General features: G+C 43.0%; 2 protein-coding genes across 5 annotated transcripts; one reads left to right on the forward strand and one right to left on the reverse strand.

Moving 5' to 3' along the window:
* Window positions 1–5,070: 5,070 nt before the first annotated feature.
* LOC128304789 (intraflagellar transport protein 57 homolog) lies at window positions 5,071–6,478 on the forward strand. Its single transcript, XM_053042023.1, has 4 exons — window positions 5,071–5,388; window positions 5,454–5,918; window positions 5,978–6,257; window positions 6,318–6,478. Exons 1-4 carry the CDS (start codon window positions 5,071–5,073, stop codon window positions 6,476–6,478), a joined length of 1,224 nt encoding a protein of 407 aa, XP_052897983.1.
* Window positions 6,479–7,492: 1,014 nt separating this feature from the next.
* LOC128300743 (RB1-inducible coiled-coil protein 1) lies at window positions 7,493–26,176 on the reverse strand. Of its 4 annotated transcripts, none has more exons than XM_053036920.1 (14): window positions 26,048–26,176; window positions 17,926–19,095; window positions 17,656–17,858; window positions 17,274–17,565; window positions 16,675–17,185; window positions 16,262–16,551; window positions 15,998–16,184; window positions 15,735–15,927; window positions 15,404–15,653; window positions 15,156–15,330; window positions 12,903–14,099; window positions 12,550–12,772; window positions 12,024–12,481; window positions 7,493–9,523 (listed from the first exon to the last, which is right to left on the reverse strand). In XM_053036920.1, exons 2-14 carry the CDS (start codon window positions 17,988–17,990, stop codon window positions 9,137–9,139), a joined length of 4,431 nt encoding a protein of 1,476 aa, XP_052892880.1. In that variant the 5' UTR covers window positions 17,991–19,095; window positions 26,048–26,176; the 3' UTR covers window positions 7,493–9,136. The 4 variants fall into 4 exon arrangements, with proteins under 4 accessions (XP_052892880.1, XP_052892879.1, XP_052892882.1 ...); XM_053036919.1 differs by having other exon boundaries at window positions 15,156–15,333; XM_053036922.1 differs by lacking the exon at window positions 7,493–9,523 and adding an exon at window positions 10,130–10,548 and having other exon boundaries at window positions 15,156–15,333.
* Between the last annotated feature and the right edge of the window lie 362 nt (window positions 26,177–26,538).

Raw genomic sequence — 26,538 nt, forward strand, 5'->3', positions numbered from 1 at the left:
GTTTCAAGGTGACTGAGAGTGAGAAAGCACACGAAGGCCTTAAAGGGTCTTAATTTTCTTATGTTTTATCCCGGTTTTGCCAATGCTTCATTCTGACCACACAAACCAGCTATGTAACCCTTATCTTGTTGAAGCTATTCAAACTGTCCTACTGTCGGGATGTGTTAAATGTGGTGCAGCATCACTTCGAATAGCACTACTAAAGTAACTCGAAACGGAGAAAGAAAGTAAAGGGGCAGGTTTATTTCAGGTTGTTTAGATAAGGCGTGTTGTAGGAAGTGGGTAATTAAGTGAGTATTTTTTACATCATTCCCTATTGATATTGTTTGCCTTACGCTATGCAAGAAATCATGATTGATTATGAAACAAGAGAAGAATAATAATGCTTTTTAAAAATTTCTTATTTAAATATAAAAATACAACATTTTATTTAAAAACAATCCTATGACGCACGAACTGGGGCGCATTTTTTGTATTGTTTTTTTTTTGCGATATTGTTTTACAAGAAAACAAGAACCTTGTAATCCATGCCTGAGTTCTTCAAGTGACGTTCACAGGTAGTGTCTGGTTAGCGCAGAGAGAATGAAAAATAAGGGATGGAAAGGGCTCGCAACGGAAAACAAAGCGCACCCCGCTCGTAGACAGGTACCACTTAGCAAGATATATTGGAGCATGGACAATCCAGATTATAGTCCTGTCCCGTGATGCAATTGATGCAACCTTGAGCTGGATTACCGGCGCTAAATACACTGGAGTGTATATGATTAACCCTGATGCAGCTTTAAACAACACATGCTTTGTGTTTGACAATTCCATTTTGTTAATTCCATTCTTTAGCGGTGTATTTGAATTTTTAAAAAGAATAAAATTAGCCTTGTACGAAGTTAACGTATGCTCAGTGCAATACTATTACACATACATCTCTCACTGTTACTTCTCTAAATTATGTTTGTGAATTCATTTCCACCCCATACCATCCCTAGTTTTTGCAATTGCAAATGATCATGTACAATTTTGTGATCGAAAAACAAGGATCGCATCCACATGTTGGTATGCTTCGCAGTACCATCTGCATATGGCATGGTTGCGCATCCCACTTCCTTAAGATACGGCAAGACAGACGCAAACGTGATAAAACAGGATCGAGTTCGAGTAAACTTTTCACGCCAAAAGCAAATGAGCCTTAATAAAAAAAATTAACTTCGAGCCTTAAGGGTGCCCTCGACAACGGACCCTCGTTACGAACACGTATTTTCGACCCACCCAACTATTGGGCATTGGGGAGCTATAGTTGGAAGTGTGCACAAACCGCATACAGGTATCAGTTCTCGTTAATCAGGGACGAGCTCGTTTTATGTTGTTACTTATTTTTTCCGCAAGCAGTACAGCATGTGAGCCTATTTTCGCGCTTTTCATTCTTCTTTTCCTGTGTTCCCCGTTTGGTCAGTTACGTTGTGCAACCTGCAAGAAAGAGAAATGTACACTTTTATGCACCATGCTTATCGCGACTATATTGGAGAAACGTAGAGAGAAAAATTCGTTTACCGTCACAAGCGTGGAGATCACGTACGAGCCGTTTACAGATGTTTTCTAATGCGGCAACGTTTCTTAGCAACGCTCATTAGCAACATTCATGTTTTTTTGGACCGAAGCAGGCGGGCATTTGCATGGCGGTAATGGCAATTGCCCGCGTGTTAACGATGCAAAATAGAACAACATTCTTCTGGCGCTGTGGTGTACACACGTACGGATGCTTGTGTTTTATGCTTTTCTCGCTGATTAAACCTTTCGAGCGGAGAATGTTTGCCTTTGATCGATACACGTTACGTCAATTTATGTGTTTGTTTAACGTTGCGATAAAACATGAGGTTTAGTGTAACTATACATCCTGTAAGTAATTCATTCGATATCAAAATGATAGAATATTGAATCTCGCAGGTGTATAAAGCACAGATTATGCTAACGGCAAACTTCCATAAATGAATACCATCTGCTAAATGGTAGAAAACACAGGGGAAAGTTTTTTCGACTGTAGATTATAAAATGTGCTAATTTAGCTCGATTGCCACAAAGGTGCTTCTTTACCCACTTCCCAACACACACATGTTCAACCTTCGTGAGATTGCAGAATAATCTATCTTGTTAAAATAACGATAGCTTGTTGAACGAACGGATTGGCACGGAACGGAAACGCCACCATATCCGCGTGAAGAAGCTTGACGCACTTTTCTCCCAGCGCAAGCGCTCGTTCGCTTGCTTCCCTCGCTCTTCAAACTTCTGGGACCGATCTTTTCTTGGCACTCTTGCGGCTCAACATGCCGTGTAGATACAGCAGAAGCGATACTGAATAACGAGCGTAGAAGGAAAACAAGTACATGTATTTAATTTTTCAAACCATACCCCGCAACCGCATCGTATCTGTTGTCTGTTCTCATTAGGCATCCGGCAGTAACCGCCATTCCCGCCGATCGGGAGAAGAATAAATGCAAAAGGCAACATGGCAAGCTCGTCTGCTGGAGTTTAAATCACGATAAAAAATGACTGTTCGGTTCTGCTCTTTACACCGAACGCAGCAGCGTGTTGTATGTTGACGCGAAACTTTACGCAAATGGTTGCCGGGTACCGTAAGGAATGGAGACCAGAAAGGAAGGCAACGAAAGAACAGTTCATCTCAAGAACGTAGTGAAATCATTCTTGTCGACCAAAGGTGTTCCTCCCATTTCGGGTTTCTCGCTTGATGTTGCAACGAAGTCTCTTGTTTTGTTTTCATTCGCTCACATCGCACCAAACGTAGACGCTCTTTTGCATGTCCATTTTTCTCGCATACGTACCGTTCTTCACCTCTGTAGCTCTCGCTTGGCTCCCCTGTAGTTTCATTCCAGCTATGGCATCGGTAACAACAACAAAAAATGGTGAAACAAAAGTGAATAAACCAAAATATCGTTAATCACCGCAAACGCAGCAGATATTTCAACAATGTTGCCCCAACCGCGCCAACCGCGTCACTTTGTTGGTCGTCCGCTGTACCGAATCCGACCCAAGGCAGGGAGGTGGTGCAGCATTCTTAGCAATGCAATAAAGGCTAAAGCAAGAAATAAAGCACACACTGTTGCGATGCGCTACGCGAGTCCGGTTCCGTGTGGCATGTTGCCGGATTTTGGCGGTCATAAATAAGCATAAAGCAGTTGTTGCGTTCCCGCAATTTTTGGGATTTTCGAACATTTTTCGAATTTCGGTTGATTGCATGTAGCCCTTTCGGGTTCTTTTGGGGATGCATTTTGTGAAGAAATAAATTCTCTTCCCATTTCATCCAAGTTGGACTTTCAAATAGAGTCACTGTTTTAATTTGCATGCTGAAGGGGAACATACTCAGCACTGCATAGAGCAAGGAAATTTATGGCAACATCTTCGTTTTTTAAAAAAAGTTGCAAAATCGCAATTTGATGTATAAAATCAGTTAAATAATCTAACACGTTTTCACATTTGATTCATTTAAAGAATGTGGCTGTACCATATAAGCCACATAATCCACGACCACTTTTTACGTAAATTTTAATACTGTTTCAACAATTTAATAACTCTATAAGACAATAAAAACACTGATAAATAAATTATCATAATAAACACCGCATAACGTAGTAGAGTCTAACACTAAATGAAAGAATTCCTTTTATCATTGTTCTTCTCTAATCATTAAAACCTCGTATGATAAATAAACATAATTTATTATGAAGCGTATTTTATAATTGGCTCTACAAATAAAACTTCTGCGTCCTAAACGAATTCGCTAACCAGGCCTACAAAACAATAAAAAACAATCAACCATCCGCACCTCATGTTAATTTACAGCACACACTCTGTAATTTGCAGTCTATTTATGAATTTCATGTTCATATAGAGAAAAACTGAATAAAACTCCCATTAAAACAGCTCATTTATACGGTCCACATGCGTCCCCGCCGCATGGTGTGTGTACTGTTTTCTGCCAACTATAAATTATTACCACTTTGCCTTTGCCCAGGCCACACTCACGCGGTCACGCTTTACGCATAGAACGCGTACATAATAATCACTATTTCTACACAAACAGCTTATTGGAGCTTCTGTTTCCTTAAGCAGTTGAGCTGCACATACCTGGGGAAAGTAATTGAGTAATAAAAATCGTTAAATATGAGGTGAAAACTTGTACTTTTGGCGCACGATCCAGATATTGCATGCCAGTTCAACGCGCAATTGGTACGCCAGAGGACATCGCATAGATGCCAATTAGTTGAAACAATAGTTTCCTCTTGTCCTTCGTTTTGAGACGATACGATAAAATCTTTTGAGCGAATGTTGATCAGCTGGTAGCGTGCCGGGATAACGAGTGCATCATTGCATAAAATCTACAATGCTACATTCTTGATAACATGCTGCTTTTTTATTTTTTTTTTGTTTCCATGCATGATGAATTTAAGTGAAGGAACACAACAGAAATACCCTCGAAGCTCGCGTATCTGGTGCGCATGACTGCTTTCGCGCTTGAACGTTTTTTACAGGGTGTGTAAAGATCCATTCGTCAAACGATGAAAAACATTAAGAAATATTATAAGAGTGTTTTCCAACAAATAACAATAGATAAGAATGTCAATACTAGTGAATTTGAGCATGTAAAAGAATCAAAGCTATGTGAGCTTTTACATGAAAAAAAATCATGAATTGTGTAAAATAATTTTTTATGACGAGTCGTTTACTGCTTAGCTTAACCTTCATTACATTTACTACCCACCGGACAACATTGATAAAATGCTCTTTTATATTATTTCAAGCTTCTATACGGCCGTAACTCCACTCCAATGCTCTTTGAATCACCCTGTACAACTGTTGAATGACTCCTTATGTTACATACGGAAGTCCTTAGCAACCAGTTTGAGTGTTTATTTTCTCATAGCAACCGAGACAAAACACCAAATACGTAGTGTCTATTAGAGCCATATGTTAGTTTTCCAATGAAGGAAAATTACTTCTTACTTGTACAACTGTGGATTTAATTATTACTAGCGTTAAGACATTTCAAAAGTCTTGGACAAAATGTTTCGTAACGAGTATAACCTTGCAATGGAACGAGACTCGGGTAGCGTGTCGTCCGTGTCCTCCTTCCAAGTGGACGATCTGATGGAGAAACTGAAGCTGCTAAACTACGAGCGACTTTTGCTGAAGGAGATGAAAATGAAACAGATCAATCGCTACTACTTTCTGCGCTCGTTCAATCCAGGCGAACAATTTTTCATGTTCACCTCGATCTGTGCCTGGTTGATTCGCAAGATCGGTAAAACGTTCGACCAACCGCAAGAATTCGATGATCCAAACATTGTTATATCACGCATCATAAAAGTGTTGCAGGAAATGGTACGTTTCGTACCGCAATTGTCAATCTCAAATCAAACATTTCTAATTTGATGCGTTCATTGTAGGATGTTCCTACCGACTTCCAAACGAATCGCCTCATTCAAGGTGCTGGTCCTATTTGTGTCTACATCATGGACTGTCTAGCTACCCAGGCACTCAAGCTAACAAAATTCCAGATGAAACGTCCGGAATGTCGCAAAGAGGACGACCCAATGGTGGACCTGATAGAGAACGATTCGGAGATCATACTCGAGAAGGTAGAAGAGGAACAGATGGCAGGTGGCAGTGATGACAGTGATGACGAACGGAATGGGCTGTTTGACCTGAGCTTTTCCGATCCGGCCCGATCAGCTGTCCACACGCGGAAGGAAATGCGTGAATACAAGGTGGATTCACTTTCGGACAGCGAAGCATGGCGGTTAGAGCTGGAACGCGTCCTGCCACAGTTGAAGGTCGTAGTGAAGACGGACCCGCGTGACTGGCGGGCCCATCTTGAGCAGATGAGAAGTTTGCGAAGTAACATCGATTCGGTAAATTTAATGTTTCATAAGCACACCAAAAGCAACAATTAATTTCGCTCATCTCCAAGGCCACTGAGGAAACGGACAGTCAGCTCGCCAAGCTTCGGTCGGACATTAGCTACGTGATGGAGAAAATCGAAAGCCGCGAGAAGCATCTTAACAACGACCTGAAGGACTTGATAACGCAGTACAAACAGATCTTGATCGAGCATAACCAAGCGACGGGACAGATACGGCAGGCCGAGCAGGAGAAAACGGAACACGAGCACGAACTATCGAAGATCACCAACGAGCTGGAGAATGTCAAGATCCAAATGGAGCAGCGTGGAAACTCGATGACGGATGGCAGTAAGTGGTGGAGTTGGATTGCTCAAGAACTACGATTAATCACCTATCAATACGTTTCAGGTCCCCTGATCAACATCAAGAAAGCAATCTTTCGTATCAAGGAGGAGCTTTGCGACATGGACATCAAGATTGGTGTGATGGAACATTCGCTCAATTCGGAAATTGTCAGACAGGGTTCACAGTACGCCGAACTGGATTCGCTCGTAATGGCTGCTCATTAGAACAGGGTGTTTGAAGAAATCCGAGATAAATACCTTTCTGTCATTTCATTTTTAGTTTCTGTACTAGTAAGGACACTATTAAAATTTATAAAAAATCCTAAAGAAGTAAAGAGTTTGGCAAAATTGGCTCCTCTTGTTGGACAATGTAATTTACAGGATAGTGTGTTCGTGTTCATCGAATGAACACGCTTAAACACAGATGATGTAAAAAGATAACACCCGGCACCAAACCGACCAAGCTTCGGTATGTAGTTCCACTGTTCTCCAAGAAAACAGTGCATCTCACCGCAACGAACAACAAATTATCTTCGATGAAAATATTTGTTTAACTTTTCATCGCAATTATCCCTTCCCTTATTTACGGAGGAGGCCGATTTGCAGCGACCGATAATAAGACCGAACGCAAAAGAGTACCAAAGCACGGCAACGATCACGATCACGGATATGCCTCTCAGCATAACCTTTACTTAATTGCACACCCAGATCGCTGTTAAGCGCGCTGTAAAAATCACCAACATAAGAAAACAACGGAAAACAAAATACTACCGATCTACCTCGCGTTCGAGAGCGATTGGCGACTTGCAGATGCGAACTGGAAACCCCTAATCAGGTTGTTTGTATTAAATTGGGACAGTCACATGGAGGGTTTTTCGCAACATCGAGAGAGAGAGAAAAAACGTGGCACCACATTAACCATAACAAACTTGGTCGTGATCTCGTTAGCAGATTAAAGGCAGAGTTGTTGTAATTTCCGACCACAAAAACACATGCCTATCCATCCCTGCAGCAACGATTATCACTGTCCCAAACGTGGAAGATGCATCTCTGCCGTTTACTCAAAGGAGTATTTTATGGCGCATAATTATAACCATCGCTTAAAGCTTGATAAAGGCAATGATCGAAAATAAAAACCAGATCGATTTACATGCAAAAGCCCGATAACATCACACATGAGCTCATCGTTAAATTTTCTTTTTTATTTCATCTATTAGTTCCATACTCAGTTTCCTTACATTCTCCCACGGTTTGCTTCTGCCATATCACGTCCGATAAACGGATAGCCGCTGTTTTTTTTTTTCAGATCACTATGAACAGTTGCAATAGTACTTACGGTAATTGTTTATCGATAGTAGCAAACATTAGCGGTGTGACAAAATCTTAACCTAATCAAATAATAATCATTCTAGCGACACAGCTTCGTTTACGAAGTGTTCCATTTCTACATGCTATCACCTTCAATACGAACACATACTTTACAACTTTATAGTGTGATCATTCATTCCCGTCTTCCGTGCTCTTTCATGAAATCCCGCGAGAATCAAAAACCTGCTTATCTTGTGTCGAACCGAAAATTGGACTTCTAATGTATGCCTTTCTTACTATTGATACAGTTTTTTTTAATGCGCCGGTTGGTCTGCTGTCGTCAAGCCCATTAAAACACATTTACAAACGTCAACTTGTCCTTTCACAGGTGGGTGGTGTTACACCTTCGCCAGCTTAGCTCCAATGTAGAGCGTCCTTCTTAGTTTCACATTGGCAGGCACGAGATTTCAACACACACATTTCATCTCCTCTTACTCAAATTACTGACGCCACAATAACGCACTTCAGGTCCCCTGCAGCCATTGAACATAAGCGTAACAGTTGAATTGTTCTAAATGTCTATCTTCTTTCTTTATGTTTTTACGTACTACTGCCTTCAACTTGTTTGTCTTCGCTTACGTAGTCACTTCACACACGCACGATCGCCACACACGTTTCTTCTTATTTCAAAGCATTCTATCATACGTGTTACCGAGATATCTGTGTATTCAGGATTTTGTCCATCGGCTACTTAAATTAGTTATAACAATCCTTTACATTCCCTGCTCTCATTTGTATGTCCACCATGCATTGGTTCGAAGCAATCTCCAACTACCACATCGTAAGCATCCAATTCACCCCTAAATCGTCCATTTGCATTCGTGATTGTTTGGTAGAGAAGGAATTCGTATTCGTAATAGAAAAGCAGGGGGTATGTTAGCAAAAGACTAAAAGGAGATAATTTACAGTTCCTTTAGAGAGCTGGGCATCGCTGCCCGGGTTGGTTCACGCTCTTCATGTATCACGCATTACGCCGACTGTTGCTGAATGTATAGTGTTTTCTTCCCTCAAAAATGTGCTCCCTTCCTTTCCTTAATCTCGCAAAGATGTGCACAGATGTGTGAATGAGGCAATTGTAGACGGTTCTGCTGTGTTTTGCTATTGATTTCGTGTAGTTGATGTAAAGATTCATTCATAAAGATCACCAATACAGGTCATACTGTGCTGTGCTGAAGGATAAACACCTTCCCAAGCCAATAATGTCGTATGAATGAAGTACAGAGTTAGTAATGAAATTATCAAAAAAACAACCAAGACAGTAACATAAGCTATCTTAAACTTTTTGGAACATTACGCAAAATTGATTATTTTTTTCTAATACAAAGCATAATGAAATCACACCCACGTTGTTATTACATATGGTATAACACACACATGCGGACACAAAACCCTAAAAACCACACAAGCAATTGCTCAAACATTCAGTTACCAGATACTGAAACCTCACACGGCCACTCTTGCATTCTCCAGTATTATAGCGAAGCTTTAATATTGTTTAACTTAAAACCAATGCACTTAATGGTCGCTACGATCGTCTTGTGTTTTGGGCAGTGGAGCCGCTGCACTGTCACTGTCCTCCGGATCGTTGCCTTCAAGCGACCGATACTCGGAGTCGGCCGAATCGCTCACATCATCAGCGATTGATCCGTACCCGGCACCGCCACTTTCGATCGTCAGCGACGATTGTGCCGGCTGTGAGTCGTTGTTGGTGGAAAGCGGATGAGTGTGGACGCTGGCAGTGGACGCTTCACTGTTGTTACCACTGTCGGCGATGATGGTCGGTGCTGAAGTTGCAGTGACGAGCGATGGTGAACCTCGCATCTGAGAGCCCGTCATGGTGCGTAACGCAGCTGTGCGAATGGCAACTATGGAAGTGGCGCTTGTGTAGCAAGACGGATAATCCTGTGCCGCGTTTTTAGAGACACGATGTGTGGAGTTAGCAAAAACGGGATGGAAAGAAGAAAAAAGAGCGTTGCATAGACTGTGTTATTCCTTGATCGAGCAGTTAATTCAACCTACATGATCGAGTTTGCTTACTGGTTAGCTTGCGACTGGTGAGGATGATGGTGAATGATGCTGTTGATCTAGCTGTTAGTAGTCGCATGCACGTTATGTAAGTGTGAGGATGTCCACGTCCGTAAGGCCAAAAGAGTCGATGTACGAAAGGAATCGGTTTGATTTTTCTTTTGCCGGTAGTTTAAACAGGTTAGAAAAAGGCTTCGAGGAAGCGCTAAAAAGCAGCATAGGATATCTATACCAAGCAGATGGGAAATATTAATTGCGTAGCAGCGGCAGCAGCAGAAAATAAGCAAACGATCACGATGTGGAAGTTGATTGTGCTCAAATAGACTAAGTAGCATTAAGCATCAAAAATGAATAGAAACAATTCCAGCGATATAAGGAAAAACAGAAACCGAAACGGGTAGAGAATTGAAACGTTGCGATGAACTGCCTAAAAGATAGGCAATTCAATATTTCTAAATTATCTTTCGAACTCCGAAAGCAGTTTATACGGTTTTTTTTTATTTTAAATTTTCGTTAGAATAATTTCATTGTTTTATTTCTTCTATGTTTTTCGTCTGTTCCGATTTTTGAGAAGCATTCTTCCGAAGCTAAGCACTGATCGTACGGCACGGTTCGTTTCGCTTCTACCACCACAAACACGCAACTTATTTTGTCCGGTACTGGGGCTGGGGTTACTCTTGCAGTCTCCCTTTCCTTTATCATCTGTTTCAGCATGTCTCCCTACCTCTGTTTGCAAAACTTTGTACACATAATGTCGGCCCGTGAAACTTATCCCTCGTCAAACTGTCCTGCTGTAACTTGGTGCTTTCTATTCTAACATTAAAACGCCATCACGGTATGTTGCTTTTTTGATTTTGATTTTGTCTCCTCCTTGTACACCATGGGTCCTTTTCTCACCGATCCTGGGAAGTCAATGAGAGCAATTTGGATGAATGTATAATATTCGATGTAGGTACAGCATTCCTCACTTAAAACAAACCCCACCCGTTTTAATACCCTATTTTCACTGCCGTTCTGGTGGTTTTATCATGCACACAACACTATGTTATTGTATGAATTAGCTTCATTTTTGTTTCTTCATCTCTTTTCTCTTCTTTTGCCCCAACTAGCACAAGTGACCTAACGACAGATGCGCATGGGCAATTTTCCCGTAATACAACCCCTCGATTCTATCACTGAAATTACATCACCGACTGAATTCATCATTTACATCACAATCGTTCTGATCTTCATCATTTTTCCATCTTCATCATTCATGATCATCATTCCTCGTCGCCGTTGAGAAGTAGAAAAGCTTTAAGCAGCATCAACTGGAGAAAACCGAAGGAGGATCAACAATCAATACAACAAAACTAAAACAAAACGTATTGGGTTTGTAGAATTGCGGATGCAACATATCAGCAAGCGCATAAAATCATACTCGGTTAGGAACAGTAGGTACAGCCTCGCGTGTGAGGCGTGGATGCGATGCAATTATTTCAAGCTAACTACGCATAGATAGATAGAAACAGCAAGCAGAAATAATGAATGTCAACAACAATGGATATTATTTCGCTCAACACGAGCTGTTGTCCTTATTAGCTGCTCCAAAACCTCGCTAAAATGAATTACGAGCATTAGTTTATTCGTTAACTACAAATGATATAAAAGCTGCATAAAATGAACTTGTTATTCATGTGTGATTAGAAGTTGTTCCAAAATGATAGACAATTTAAAAGCAACAGTAATATATATTGTGCTCGCATTAATTTATGAAAACAATCGAGTAAATGTAACCAGTAAGTAAAAGAAGGCTGCAAAATAATCGTGGGACTAATAGTTGAGTAACGATTATGCCTATTACATTGTTACATATGATCAATGATTTCAGTATACAAATGTACGTTCATGAATGATGAATAAGCTGTGTATCATTGGCGATGATAAGATAAAATTAAAACAATAGCTAATACTTGAACACATTGCACTTAGTTAATACGCAAAACACATGAATGATAATTGAACAAATGAACAAAATGATTCAATACGAAGGTAAAGAAACCTTCGCAGACAGAATTGAGTTTTCAAATCTGTGCATTTTCTAAATGAGCCCAGCTTAATGCAAAGTATGCCATGATACATGTATAGTGTTGTGACAGTGAAGATTGCACCAAGTAAAGGTAGTAAAATATCTTACAATAAAACCTAATACGACATTGAGAACCTTTTTTTTTTATCCGTGTAAGTGCACGTCGGTATGAGCATGTATGAATGCGTGCGTAATATGTAAAACCCCGTAACGGCAGGATGTAGCAGCGAAACCAACCAACAGCGAAAGGAAGTACATAGAACAAAAAAACCGAAACTAAAGGGAAAACTATCACAAATAGAAATTTACCGTCGCACTGCTGCTACCACCGGTGCTTTCCGGAAGGCCACCGTCCGTATCATCCTCACCGGCTGGATCGTCCTCCTCACAGACGCTCTGATAGCGGATACGATCGATACTACCAGTCGATCCGATCCCAGCTACCAAATCGTCCTCATCCGTGATGCTAATGTTGCGCTCACGATAGCTGCTGCGCTGCTGCTCGACCACACCAGAGTCGATCATGTCGCGACTAGTACCGGTCGGCGATTTACTACCGTCTCCGATCGATGTCCCGATCAGCATGGCCTCCGTCGATACCGTGGTTGAAGATGATGACGGTTGTTCCGTTTGTGCAAAAGAATCTATCAACCTACCGGTGACACTGCTGTTAATTGGTGCCGTATTACTGCTTGATTGCATTTCAATCGTCACCACAGCCGTGGGAGGTTGTTGATATGACTCTGCTCTACTCGACCATGGGCGACCTTTCAAAGAAGAAGTAAAATTATTAAACTCTCTCGCCATTTAACCCTCGACTTAGTTTATGCATTACCTTTACTCTTCTTTGCAACACTTGCAGCCTTTAGCTTTACGCGATAGAATTGGGTACCTCGTGAAACGCCGTACCGGTTATCATCTTTACGTGCATGACAAAAGTCCTTGCGCATAACTGTCCCAAAACCGAACAAAACTGATGGTAGCTCATTCTTTACTGGTGGCATTATGGCCAGTTCCTTATAGCTGCTTTCGTGCATGAAGTAGATGAAATCTGATACCTGAAATGAGTATTAATGGAGAAGTTTAAATTATTATATTATTAGTTCATATTAATCACGCACCCCAACATGCCCATATGCACATATAATGCTGTTCTTAATGGTTCATTTTGCACTAATTATCACATACCTGCACAATGGTGTACTGCGCATAAAGGGGATTCCACACATACGTTACGGTATCTCCTTCGGAACATGTCAACAACTGTGATGTGTCTTTCCGATGCTTTTCCAGCTCACGAGACAAAGTGCTCTTTTCCATCTCAAGCATTTTCATACCCTCATGCAGTTTAACAAGCTCTTCCGTCATCTGTTGCCGATCTGTTTCCAGCGCTTCCAACTGTTCGCGACAGCTATGATCATTCAACGGACTCAACTCAGGATCGGTAAGGGATTGAATCGTTTCCCGCATACGCATTACCTCCCGAAGCAGTTGTGATTCCTTATCGCGCAACTCGTCCAATTGACGATCCTTTTCATCCAGGATGCGCTTGTACACGTCCTGGCTGCCACTGCTAGGTGAACCAGCCGCTCCATACGAACGGTGCAACCGTCCCGCACTGCCCGCACTACCAACAGCAACGCCACCACTGCCAATGGCATTTGCTTCCCATCGTTGTCGTGCTTCCTCGACCGCCGACCTTACTGCTCGTTCTTTTTCTTGCTGGCAATCATCACGCACCTGCGCCAGCAGCTGCTCATGCGTCCCAATGTCGATCATGTCCGGCTTCTCGATCTTCTCAAGACTCGTGTCGGATGGTGAACGATCCATACTGGTCGCCATTAGCTTGAACCGGCAGCGTAACGATTCAATTTCGGTTCGGTGCTTGTGCTCCAACTGCTCAATTACCTCCTGGATTGCCTGCTTATGGTCTGTCTCGGAATTCGCTAGCTGACTCTCCTGCCGTTCGATTACCTTGTGCATTTGGGCAATCTGATCATTCAGTAACTTCTTTTCTTGCTCGTAACTCGATACTGTTTCGATGTGGCTCGCCTTCATTGTACTGTTGTCTGACCGTAGCGATTGAATTTCATCATCCATCTGATGAACGCTCTTGCGTAAGTCGTTCATTTCCAACTCGTGATCGACCGTTAGCTGCTGAATAGTTTCTCGTTCGCGATTGCGTGCCATCTGCTGAATATCATTCCACGCCCGATCCACTGCACTTAACTCTGATTGGAACTGCGTGCGATTGGTTTCGGACTCGGCACGCACCCGTGCCAACTGATCCCGCAACATCATCATCGAATCCTGCGATAGCTGGTGAACACTGCTGAGTAAACCTTTGAGTCTTTCCACTTCCAAGCGCGTCGTGCCGATATTATCCTAGATGAAATATATTTCAAAACATGAGTGAGTTTGTTGATAAGACTGTTTCATTGCAAGGTGTATTGTTAGTTTGTCGTTAATGTTAAGTCAAGGCTTCCAGTCAACGGTGCATCATTAATCAAACGATTCAAATGAAACGCAAATAAATATAGATGAGAATACATCAGAGCTATTGAAACAATGATAGATTGATATTGATAATATGCCCAAGCAAATGCACTTGTAATCCTTCACGATTAAATTTAACAAACAAAAATCGTAGAAAACAAGAAACGCGACATGTGGAAAAATTATCGTATGCAAAAAAATAATAATTGATTTCGTGCAAATTTTTCTTTTTAAGTTCGTTAGATCCGTGTATGTTTCTAGGTCTCTCTGTACCTGCAGAAGCATAATAACGGTTCCCTCGTCATAGCTGCTTCGGCCGCGGGCTAACAGACAATCTGCGAACGAGTGCCGAATCTCTTGCGTATAATACGGCTGTTGCTGATGCTGCTGCTGGTGATGCTCCAGCTGTTGACGTCGTTCGACACTGGCCGCACTTGAAGGCAGCGATTCGTCGATGTAAAATTCGCTATTAATAAACTCTCCTTCCTCGCATGGCGATCTCAGCACTACATTGCCCGGGCTCGGTTCCATTAGCGCCAGTAACAGCAGCTCCTGCGAGCTACTGGACCGCTCCGATGAGGAGGTGCGTGTGAAAATTCCTTTACGCAGCCTGCGTCCACCCTCGAGTGAGCTCGGAACGTACAAAGGGCAGCGACCGTCAAGGTTCGCCATACCAACACCGACCCCAGATGAAGCATTTTCTTCTGGTATGGCCGGATGGTAAACCGACAATGGGGGTTGCTGTTCCACGAGTTCGGTCGTTACAGCTTTTGCACCGTTCTCACCGTGCGCACTCATTATGCCAACATTGTTAGTAGAAGCGGTGTTAGTAGAAGTGGTCAAAATGTTAGTAGCCATGCAACTAACTATATTAGTAGTAGTGTTCGTCCCTGTGATCGCTGTGCGTCCAGTAGCGTTCGGAGGAATTATGTCGTCAAATCGCACCTCTGTTAGTGTCTCCGCACAAACCGTCTCTATCGGTTCGGTGCAAGTAGCAACGGTGCACGTCATCGCAACAGGTATCTTCGGTGTATCCTCTCGCCTGGAACATCCACCGAGTGGACTTTGATTCTGAACCTTTTCATAATCCTCGGTGTCGGTTTCCGATTCCGCTCCAATCCTGCTGGCAAGATAAAAAAAAACAAAAAGTTTAATTAAGTCTTGCCAACAACAAACACAGCATGCGTTCTTACTTATCACTTTCTTTTACGCCTGTTTGCTGGTCGGCCACATTCGAAGATTCGACGTTTTCGTTACTGGATGCATTTGCGTTGTCTTTGCTTCGAATGGAGACATCGTCTTTCTCGGCGTTACTACCATCATTTTGCTGCAGTCGCTGCTGCTCTACCGATCGAGCTTGAAAAAAATCTATCACAGAAGCTATATTCGGTAGCGGATACCTTTCCGTCAGTTCAGGCAGGTAACGGGACAGTTCTACAAGGTCTATATAATTCAGATCGTAGCGAAATGTGCAATAATCAGTAAACGTTCATAGCATAATGTACATTGCTGAAGCTCTCATACCCTGCTTGTCCAACGCTGGTAGACTAGAATCGAACACCGATGGTGCCTGTATGGCGTAGGACGGTGGCATATCGTTCATGCCTGGAAACAGAGTGCTCAGGAAGTGACCCTCAAACATTTTAGCAAAATTGTCACGTCTTGCTACTTCCTCGTTGTATATCATCATCAGGCGGCATGCCAAATCGGAAGCCCACTGCAAACGGGAAAGTGAGATCAAATTAACTGTTGATGCTTCTCGAGATTACATTGTGCAGAATGCTTACCTTTAAGAATGCGCTAGAAAACATACGCCGACGGACCACTTCCGTCACGGCGCTCACGTATGTGCTGGGCACCAGATGAATTTGATCGATGATGTTCAGATGCTTTCGCAAGCGCTGCAGCGACGTATGGTAAAGTTGCAGGGTACTGTCCAGCTCATGCACCCTTGTTTCCACGTTCATAATGTACCTGCATATGAAAGTACATTACAATTTCCGACTATTACACAGAACCATCGTACAGAAGCACTAAATGACCACACTCACTTTACTCTTTTGGTTAGGTTGAAACCAAGCTCATCCTTCGCAACCGTGCAACGACGCCGATATTCCAGAAGATTTTCATGGTTGCCTTTCATCACTTGCAACGTGTTCTGGTGCATCGAACACAGATCGGGAAGGACTGAAACATCACCGATTTTGGTCGCACGTTCCTGATTTTTCAAAATACCTTGCGCTCTTGCATTTTGATCGTCGAGAAGTTTTTTTGCGGTCGCTAGCAATTCATCCAACCCTCGTAATCGTTCCTCCAATCCCTTGACGACCTTTATTTCATGCTGCAAACAGTCAAGCGGAAAGAAAAATAAATGTTTTACAATATTTGTAAAAATATTTTACTAGCTAAAAAAATATTTTTGTATTTTTTACAAGCTCTTGCCAGTCCTTTGCATCATACTTACACTTTGCGATTGTTTCACCGCTTTGTCAATGCGTTCATTGAAGTTCATCAATTGTGCTCGGTTGAATTTGTCGATATTGATCCGACATTCCTCGGCCATACGCTTTAGCGTTAGATGACCCTTCCTTTCGGATATCCAGTCGAGCAGCGATATACCTCTCGCTCGTTCCACCTCCGTCAACACGATCTCATTCGTTGCACCTTCAGCTGTTGTCATTTCTGCACCACTTTCCACCGCGTCTGGGTTTTGAGGCTCTGACAAATTTGCCGTTTGTGTACCCGTATCGTCACTTGTTCTCCCTTCCGTCGGTGCCTGGCTCGAAGATTCAATCGCACCGGCTGCTACTTGCTCGGATTGCTTGTTATTACTAGCCGTTCTGCTAGTACCACTGTTTGTCGTTATGCTTGGGTTAAACACCTCATTAAACACGCCGTACGGGCGTGATTCGGCATTTTCCATCAGTGGCGATAGGATTGGAATGTCTGCCAGCTGTTGTAGGCTTTTGTCAAAACTGCAAAATAAAACATAAATCGTGTTTAGTTCCGAAACGTGTTCTCGATTAATATGGCACAAATAAGGACAACAACAAAAACACTCACTCTTCCAAAATTTTCATCTGTTCCCCGTGAATCTCTAACTGTTCCTCGTAAAAAGCATTAAAACACTCGCGCCTTGCCTGAAACTCTTTGATTGTGTCCTCCATGTTTGCGACAACTGCCGCCCAGCCCTGCTGTTGCAGATGTTGCTCATGTACGAGCGCTTCACAACGCCGCAGCTCCTCGCGACCCATCTCATAGATATTTTGAGCCAACTGTGCACGTGCAGCGAGCGTCGAAAATGAAATGGGAAGCTCCAGACTTTTCCTCACTAGACCTTCCAGATCGACCTCAGCTATAACAGTGTACGGATAGGAAAAGAATAAGTATACACAATATGTTTTACTATATGCTTTTTTCAGAAGTGCATTCCTCCCGTACGTACTCTCCTTGATGGGTCCGGGTGACAGAAGCGGCGACTCTCCGACCGTTTTACAAAACATATAGATCGGATTTGTGTCAGTGCCAGTTGCATAATCACAGGCGCGACTGTCATCGTGCAGCAGCACGCCACCGCTGACAAGCAGTACGATATTCCTGGCCGGTATTGCGTGGTTCCGTTCTATCATCTCCTTCAGCTTCCGAATGCTACAATACAAACGAAATGTTAGCTTCATTGCATATAAATCCATATAGCAAGAACTAGCGCACTCACTCATTCATCATGCACTCCGTCTTAAAGGTCAACATGCGACCTTGATCCACGTGGAATATGAACATCGTGATGGCGTGTTGCTGATACTTTCTATCGTATTCTACGACAACCGTCCACCAGGCTTCCTTCTACTTTCGGTTTCCTTCGTTCGCTTTATTTCCTGCCTCCTCGCGCGTTTCCCCACGCCTACCAGCGGTACACTAGACGAACCGCACCACCGCATTCGTTTGATCAGTCTCGCCAACGCTTTCGATATCCTCTTCGATCCTTTAGCTTAGCAGCATTCCTTATAAGGCGACCGAAATGATTACAGTTCCGGAGGTTAATGTTCACTCGGACGACGAATCGACGTTTCGACGATGATCGTTTCGTGTAAAGAATGTAACTCAGATCGTTCGACCTGTACTTCTGGTTCGACTATCTCAGCAACATTCCCTTGTACGCTCGGTTCTTCGTTTCCAAATGATGTTAGGATGTTTATTGTAGTTCAGCACATTACTCGCTTGTGCGAGACACACTCCAAAAACACTTTCGTTCCATGCCGCTACTGCGGTGACAGACCGATTGCGATGCCACCGGTAAGGCGCATCGTTAATACAACACTATTTCACGTGTGCTCGTCGATGTTAGATTATTGCTCCAAACACGCTGTCTTACTGTTTTGCACCTTATTATTATTCCCGTATACTAGCTGCGCACTGTATTGAAGCTGATCGATTCCGTACACTCGATCGTGTTTTGCCAGTAAGTCGTATCTCTGGCGGCAGTGTTGCTGCAGTTTCTATACGCTACAGTGTTGCCGCCTGCAGGTCTGCACAGTTCTACTGCGCATATTATCGGCCAGCATATGGGAATGGGCGCCCCTGCACCAACCACCACAAGTCACTATGACGCTGCGGGGCGGCTCTCGATGATCGCGATTGCGATCTACTGTTTTGTTGCCGTCTCGTTGCAAACGCGTGCCTTTGCGTTTCTTTCGCCACACCACCTGTATGTGATCTACTCGTTCGTTCTATTCGTAAAGCGAATTATTGCACCAACTTGTACTCTATGGGGGTGATCCGTTGTCCGTGTGTCAGTAATTTTGTATAGCTGGCTGTGCCTTTACTTTCTGATACACGGTGTTGTGTGGGGTTTTTTCTCTTCTGTCGTGTATGTAGACGTTGTGTACTGTGAAAGTAAACAAAACGAAAACAGAGTCGATTAAACAAAATGTTACAGAATCAACAGCCGAAGCAACAAAATGTTAACGCTAAACAGTAAGCAGAAACTTAAACCGTGGATTTTACAATGAAAGCTTTGCTTGTTGGGGAGTGTAGATTTTTGCACACAGTCATACCCTATCAAGGGTGGGGTGGCGCATGTTGTACGCGGATATTGTTAGGAGGAATGCGGCACACGATCAGTTCATTGCACCGGCCGTCTTGTGCCGCAATAGTGTCCATTACCGAACCCGCCAAGCTCGACGGCTATCGTCTTCTGCCGAACAAACCCTGAACAAACTTCTGAACCAACGCTAACACGTATGTGTTGCGATGTATATTGCATTCAATAAGTGCAGCTCGCACTTAACCACGCGTCCTTTAATCAAACACCTATAAAGATAGAGACGGCACACACGTTTACTCGCATGAAATCTCTGATTCATGTTGCATTCCTTGCCCCACAACCAAACGAATGCGAATAATGGTGGGCAAAAATTCGTTCCATCTCATAACATTCGATAGAAGCGCGTGCACGTCCTAATACATACACCCTCTGATAATGTCGATCAATTCAATACTGTGGGTAATACTTTGTTGATTGATAATAAAACACCCACTGGACGGAATCACGGTTTGGGAAGCATGGGTCCAGGGTGCAGTTCGGCCGGTAAGGTGAAATTACGTCTTAAGTAGCAGGTGACGATGATGATGCCCGTGTTTGTTACACTAACTTTGCCTATCTCGCTTACCACCACCAAAAACGACAAAACAACTGTGATGCCCAGAAGGGGGGTTGGTTGAAGGACGACGACACCATTCTGCAAAAACGGACCGGGGATGGGAAATCCTACCTCAACGAAAACACAATCTCCCACTGACCTAATTACGGCCGTATCTGTCAAACGGCGCTTATGGCGTTGTTGCATTCGTAGGGACCTACATTGCGCGACATTGGGTCGATGAGGAGGATGCCGGGTACTAATAATAATGGGAGATCAGTAAACGGAAGAAGACGTATATACATCGAGAGACTCACATCTTACGCATACATTGGCAACAGGGGCTCCGTGTACCATCATCATATCGCCAACGAAATGAATGGGTAAACAAACATTACAACCTCCGCGGGTCTTCCATCAAGCCACCGTTAAGCGCACCGACTATTTACGCCGTCAAATATGCTCATTCGTGCGAGAAAGTGGTCTACCGAGAGTCAATGATAGCGTTCGCACCCTCGTTAATCATAACGGAGTGGTGTACAAGGCGGATCAAGATTTGAAGAGGGCTGGAGAGTAGGTTGGCACATTTTATTTTATTCTATTTTACGTTAACAATGTTTAACACAACACGAAAGAGGATCGCCATTAATGATTCACGGGAAAATTACCACGCGAATAGACACCGAAATTAATGATTGTTGGTGTTTTTCTAAGATACATAAATATAGACGACGTTGCAGAAGAGCAGGAAATGATCGCGAATTAATTTTCTTTTTCTTTAAGAAAAACCGCCATTATACATGCGAATTGTTTGCGTCCTTCTGAAGCTTTTTTTTCTTCTAATATACTCCAACTCCATTGCCGGATACAAACAAATCGTTCACTACCCCTTCCATGCAGAGCCAGCCATTGGGAGAATGGTTCCTTACATTGGCACGTGCAAGAATACAGCGTACAGTGGATACAACGATGTTGCTATTGTGCCAAATTCCATTCCACACCGTGTTCAGCATGAAGGTTTTACCATCAGGGGGTATTTTTCTTTTTCCGTGTGTTTAACAATCGTCTACATTAGACGGAAGTATCTTCACGACCTTAAACAATTTGATATTGCTTCCGATGCACGGTTTACTACCAGCAAGTACGTTGCTCATGGCGGAAGTTGCAATGCTGATGAGAAAAGAATTGTTTCCATTTTGGTAGTCGGTTGGTTTGCTATAAAAACCAACTCCATTTTCTTTGCGAGAAATTCTACGTTTTGGAACTGTTATTAGTGTAGAAATAGTTAATAACAGAACTAACAGATAGTGTCAATGTACTCAAATACTAGCCAACGACATAAATCTTCATAAAGACAACAAAACCGATGATCCGTTGTATCGTGGCCCATTCGTACGATCGCCAGACGTACTAATTGCGCATGTTTATTAATATTAGTTTGTCGTCATACCTGTTTGCCTTTGCCTCGCACGGTGACATTGCACTAAACCACTGCGTATGTTCAACCGTCCGATTAAAGCAACCCTTCTTTACGATCGTACTACTACTACTTCCTATTCAACACGAATTATATGTTGTCGCGATGCCGTGCACGTTCGTTTCACTATTTTATGTAGCACCACGGTTATAAAGCAAAAACATCTGATCCGCAACCAAGACAGTGTGCGTGATCGCACCTTGAAAACGATCGCCTTGTTCGTGGGTTGGCTTCAAAGACCCGCGAAACAGATACACCCTGTATTAAGATACGCACACCAAACCTGATACGACATCACACAACGCACGGCACATTCGAGTCGAACTTGAAATCGTACGCACAACTGTGCCATGCGTATGGAAGTTTTAGGCGCTGTGACTGTTCCTATCAGCTCACTACCCTTGAATGTCAGAATCGAGATTTGGAACAACGGTTACCGCAAGCGCGGATGACATTTTGAGCAATCCGTCCTGGTTTATATGATTTTTTCTCAATTCAGGTTAGTGAAGATCCGTAAAAGATAGATTAGAATACAGGTTATTTAACCAACATCAAATCGTCCATGAAAATGCGTTCATCTTGCCTTCATTGTCACCGAAACAATTCTGAACGAGTTCTTCGTACACCACCTTGAACTCTTTGTTTTCGAGGCTCGAGTGGTTCAAGCTACTCTCGCTGCGTAAGCAACCTGTCACCCTCGGACAACTGAACTTAGCTTTGCCAAGCATGAATCATAAACAAGTGACATACAAAACGTACAGTGGTGTTATCAAAACACACTCACAAACCAACCGGTACCGCTACAGAGCAAACTAGAAACTTCCCCGTGTAACTTTTAACTACCGATAAGACTTCGTTTCTTTCGCTATCGCCATTAGCATCGTAATTAAACACAGCTGACAGAACGGAATGGCGGAAGGAGTGACATTGGAAACGATTTCTAACGTGTCTACTAACGTGTCTTTTTCCGGGTTAATCGGTCAATCGGATCCCAGGTTGATGCGTGGTGGTGAACCTTTTGTGTTTTGTTTTATTTTTCTTATTTTGTGGGAGAGTGTTACCCTCCGCGTTTTGTTCCGTCACCGAAAGGGAGCCATTACACAACATAATGCAATGTGCGCTACCTTCTACAGAAAGGAATGCATATTTCATGACCCGTCCGATTGCGTCAAATGGAAAGGTTATGATGAAAGTAAAGTGACATACACCCGCCGGTAAAACAATGGAGCTTAATGATAATGCACTAAGACAGCATAGGAAAAGAGTTTTGGAGAAAGTGTTTCAAGCCTTAAAGAAAGGGTAACATTATATGCAGCGTTATGTTAGCTGTTTTCCACACGATTAAATTTCGCATATGTATGCCAGATCTTGTGCTTTGTTAAATAAATTTTTACTGAGTTGATCGACGAGAAAGCGTTCTATAATGATTTTTTTGCCAACTAGAGTTGACTTTGGTGTCTCTTACTACTATTCCGGAATTGAATCAGAACCGAGTCCTGAGTTGAATCGAAGTAAATTCGAAGTTGAACCGGGAGTTGAATCCGGAATCAACCAATAAATGTTCGTTCATAAACAGCAATCATGGGATCGGTTCAAGTATGAAGCACTTTTCGAATGTGGTTGGAAGGATTAATTGATCACTTCCGATAGTTATCTTGAGACGACCCAATATACGAATTTCTCATTTCAATGATGAAACGTGTTACCCCATTTGACACAAGTATAATTGTTATCCATTAACGAAATGCCTTCCTATTTCCGTGATGGATAATTCACTACTCTCTATCGGCACCCGATTCTATTCCAGCACGAAATCGTATGCAACATACCACTCCGGCTATTGCACTTGCACGTGAGCGATCAGCAGTACACTGCATGGCTTTTAATTTGCCGTTTATCAGTTGGCTAACCAGGCCACCGCTTCTCGCTGTTGGGGCCGCAGGAAAACGCAAACAATAACAAGAAATCGATTTCAATATTATCGACCCATTACATCAGTTAGCGAGCAAACCAAGCAGACAGCACACACTGTCAGCCTTCTAGGCAGCCGTACATCTCAGCACACCAGACAAAAACAAGCTCATCTTGCCGGGTTGCACTTTTCCAATCAACCACCCACCACCAACACTCTCCCATCGTGTCTAATGAGAGTGATGGTGGAGGGAAATTCAACTCCAACCAGCAGAGTCCATACAACGCGATGCAGCACGTGCAATGTAATGTGCAACCCGGGCAAGCTAGTGACAGACTGGTACGGGTAAACAGGCGATATTAACGCCACGGAAGGGGTTGTTTGGCACTCTGTGTGTTTTTGTGTCTGGTCGTCTCCTGCGCCTCGAGAACTTGAGTATTGAAGTGGCAAACGATCCACCCGCCAGACGGCCGCTAGGATTAAGCAGATTTTGCAATGTTGGAATAAATAACAACCATCGTGAGGAATGTATAATGGAAACTGGAGCAGGTTTCATGTTTTTCTTATCAAACCCTGACGTGGAATGATACGGAACACATTCCGTGTGGTGTGTAGTTTAAGCAACAAAATTATCTATTATCGTTTCTTTTTCGAAATCTCTTCAAGATCCTCACATGTTGCAATAGAAAGTAAGACAATTTAGGGTTTGAATTGGTTTTAGGTTACAGAAGGAAATTGTATATACAAATTGCTACTCTTGTCCGCAATGCAGTGTGCGTAACTACACCATACACCAGGATCTCTTGAGCAGACGTTGTGTTACAATAACTTTAGTTGACAAAACATCCTAAGTGTACACTCGCCTACACTAAATCCTTGTTATCCTTCCTCGACGAACTGAAAAAGGTCACTTTGTCGATTGTCCTCACTTGGGTACGTTGATTCATACCTGTCTGGTCAAACATGAATGAACACGACTACCACCGCTACGCAGTGTTGTCGCGCACTGCGTCCTTTCTTCTTATGCTATTTTTGTGCCAATTTTCGTGACAGGTTCCGTCCCCAGAACAATGAAACCAAAACCAAATCGAGACTCTTGTTTAGTTGTGTGTCTTGCGGGACATTCGTGTAACCATTACTCAGCGCATGCAGACGATTGAATACCTTTGCCGCAGATACTCTTTGTTTGGATGGTCCCGAGGGGTTCCGTGTAGCGATGCATCGCGACTGTAGAAACGCACTGGAATGGGTGTCATCGCCGGACTGACATATGCGCGCACACACAAAGGAAAAGCTGGCGTATGAAAAATGCACGAAACGAAAACATGCAGAAATCTGGCTCCGTTAGGGAAACGATCCGAACGGCAGGCAAACGCATGTCACATGACTCATTCTTAAGACACACGTGTAAATGATACTGAGGACTCTAAGCATTGAATATAAGATATATAATTTTCCTTTTATAGCTTACTCAGGTACCCTCACGCAGCTTCAAAACACAATGCCCTATCACGCATTCGTAGGACAACGTAAATAAGTATCGAGGGCGTTATTTTGTAAACATTGGACCATACACACACTGACAGTCGCAACGGCACACTGTGAATGGTGTGTTGTTGATCATGAGAATGAGAATGATGATGACGATGATGCTGGTGGTAGCAACAGAAGAACGAAACGAATTGCTTGGATTCAAACGACGCACTCCGCGAGGCATAATGGAGCGGTACCTCACACGGTAGCGGTTACTAGACTTGGAACTTACGAACTTACGAGACTTTATGAACTTTGGAACAATTCACCATCCAAACATACGCACCATAGCAAATGGTGTATATATTCAACACACTAGACATTTGTAGGACGCATTTTGTTCGCCTATGCACACTCACACGCTTTATCCATCATCGCACACGCACGTAAAAACGACGTCATCCACACAGAACGTTGTTGTGCTGTCTCATTACAATTGCGTACGTTTTTTTCCTCTCTCTACCAGCTTCCTGAACGATTTCAGGGGTGGGGATCAAATTTGAGGCTTGGTTTCGTATTTTTGTAAAACGGAATTATTTTATAACAGCATAAACGCTCAACGATTGTTAACCGTGAAAAGAAGATTTCTTTTTCAGAGGCATGAAATGTAAACCGTTCGAGATCTTTACTTAAATGTTATCGAACTATTTGACCAAAGCGAGGCGGCTACTACATAACTAGAAAAAAAATCTCTCATATAGATGTGTTTCAACACACGGTCAGCACGAGAGAAGATAACCTTCAGGCAACAGAGACTTCAAAAAAATAAACACAACACAACACCACAAATTCACCCCTCCGTTTACGTCACTTCCGACCGAATAGAGACATTAGAAAGACGAGCTCCGAGGCGAGCTGTTGCTTTGCTTCCGATTCCACCGCACTGCTGATTCACCCCGATAGATTGCCCTTTCGATTTCTGTTGATTAGCTCCTAGTTTTACCCAGAGTTCGACAATTAACAAGCACGGAAAAAGGCACCCCCGGATGAGGTGCCAGCAAACATAACAAAGCAACCTTCGTTGTTGCGTTCGTCGTGTAGCACAGGAACCCTACACACAAAGATTTGCGTCTGGAATTGTGTCGATCGGGGCTGAAGGACCTGAAGGGCAAACTCCTTATGGCGTGAAACAAAACGGGCCAATTTCGGGATGCATTGCTACATCCAACAGAAGAAAAATAGAAACGACAGCCGAACATACACACACTCGCGACACTCTGCTTGATTTTTTGCCCACACCGTTGGTTGTGGTTTTGCCTGTGCTTACCACACTTACGATTAGGGGTTGTGTGTTTTCGCCACCCTTTCCTTTGGGGCCGTATGTTTGATGCGCACTGCACTGCACTTTACATTAGTGTCTCCTTTTCCGTACTGAAAGTTGGCTTTTTTCGAACGTCGTCTAATATTTCCACAACGTTCGACACGCACATACACACACCCACTACCTGGGCCAGTGTTTCGCGTAACAGCAAAACGTGCACCAACCGCTCTTATTGTTTCGCGAGAAGTTTCTGAACAACAGCAGCGAACGGGGCCAGCAACAAAAACTCTTGCTTTTCAAAATGGGCCGAGAAAATAAAGCTGTACACAACGAAACGCACACACACGCGCAAACGCTGACAGCTGATTTGCAAGACAGCTGTCAAAAACGTGTTTTCATTTAAATTCCTTTGTCGCTTTTGGTACTTGGATAAGAACAATTGGTGGAAATTATTGAAGTTGAATAAGTATTGGAATATCCTGTTGAATTTAAAACAATCGAAAATA

Source organism: Anopheles moucheti, chromosome 3 (genome assembly GCF_943734755.1).
Source record: "Anopheles moucheti chromosome 3, idAnoMoucSN_F20_07, whole genome shotgun sequence".
NCBI classification, from domain to species: Eukaryota; Metazoa; Arthropoda; class Insecta; order Diptera; family Culicidae; genus Anopheles; species Anopheles moucheti.

Bases quoted from the DNA above. Each gene is read 5' to 3' on its own strand.
- LOC128304789 (XM_053042023.1), top strand. From the start codon at position 5,071: ATGTTTCGTAACGAGTATAACCTTGCAATGGAACGAGACTCGGGTAGC. The intron at 5,389-5,453 runs GTACGTTTCGTA...CGTTCATTGTAG, and splicing joins TAAAAGTGTTGCAGGAAATG to GATGTTCCTACCGACTTCCA. The intron at 6,258-6,317 runs GTAAGTGGTGGA...AATACGTTTCAG, and splicing joins AAACTCGATGACGGATGGCA to GTCCCCTGATCAACATCAAG.
- LOC128300743 (XM_053036919.1), bottom strand. From the start codon at position 17,990: ATGTTCATATTCCACGTGGATCAAGGTCGCATGTTGACCTTTAAGACG. The intron at 17,859-17,925 runs GTGAGTGCGCTA...TTTGTATTGTAG, and splicing joins ACGGAGTGCATGATGAATGA to CATTCGGAAGCTGAAGGAGA. The intron at 16,552-16,674 runs GTAAGTATGATG...GACTGTTTGCAG, and splicing joins CGGTGAAACAATCGCAAAGT to CATGAAATAAAGGTCGTCAA.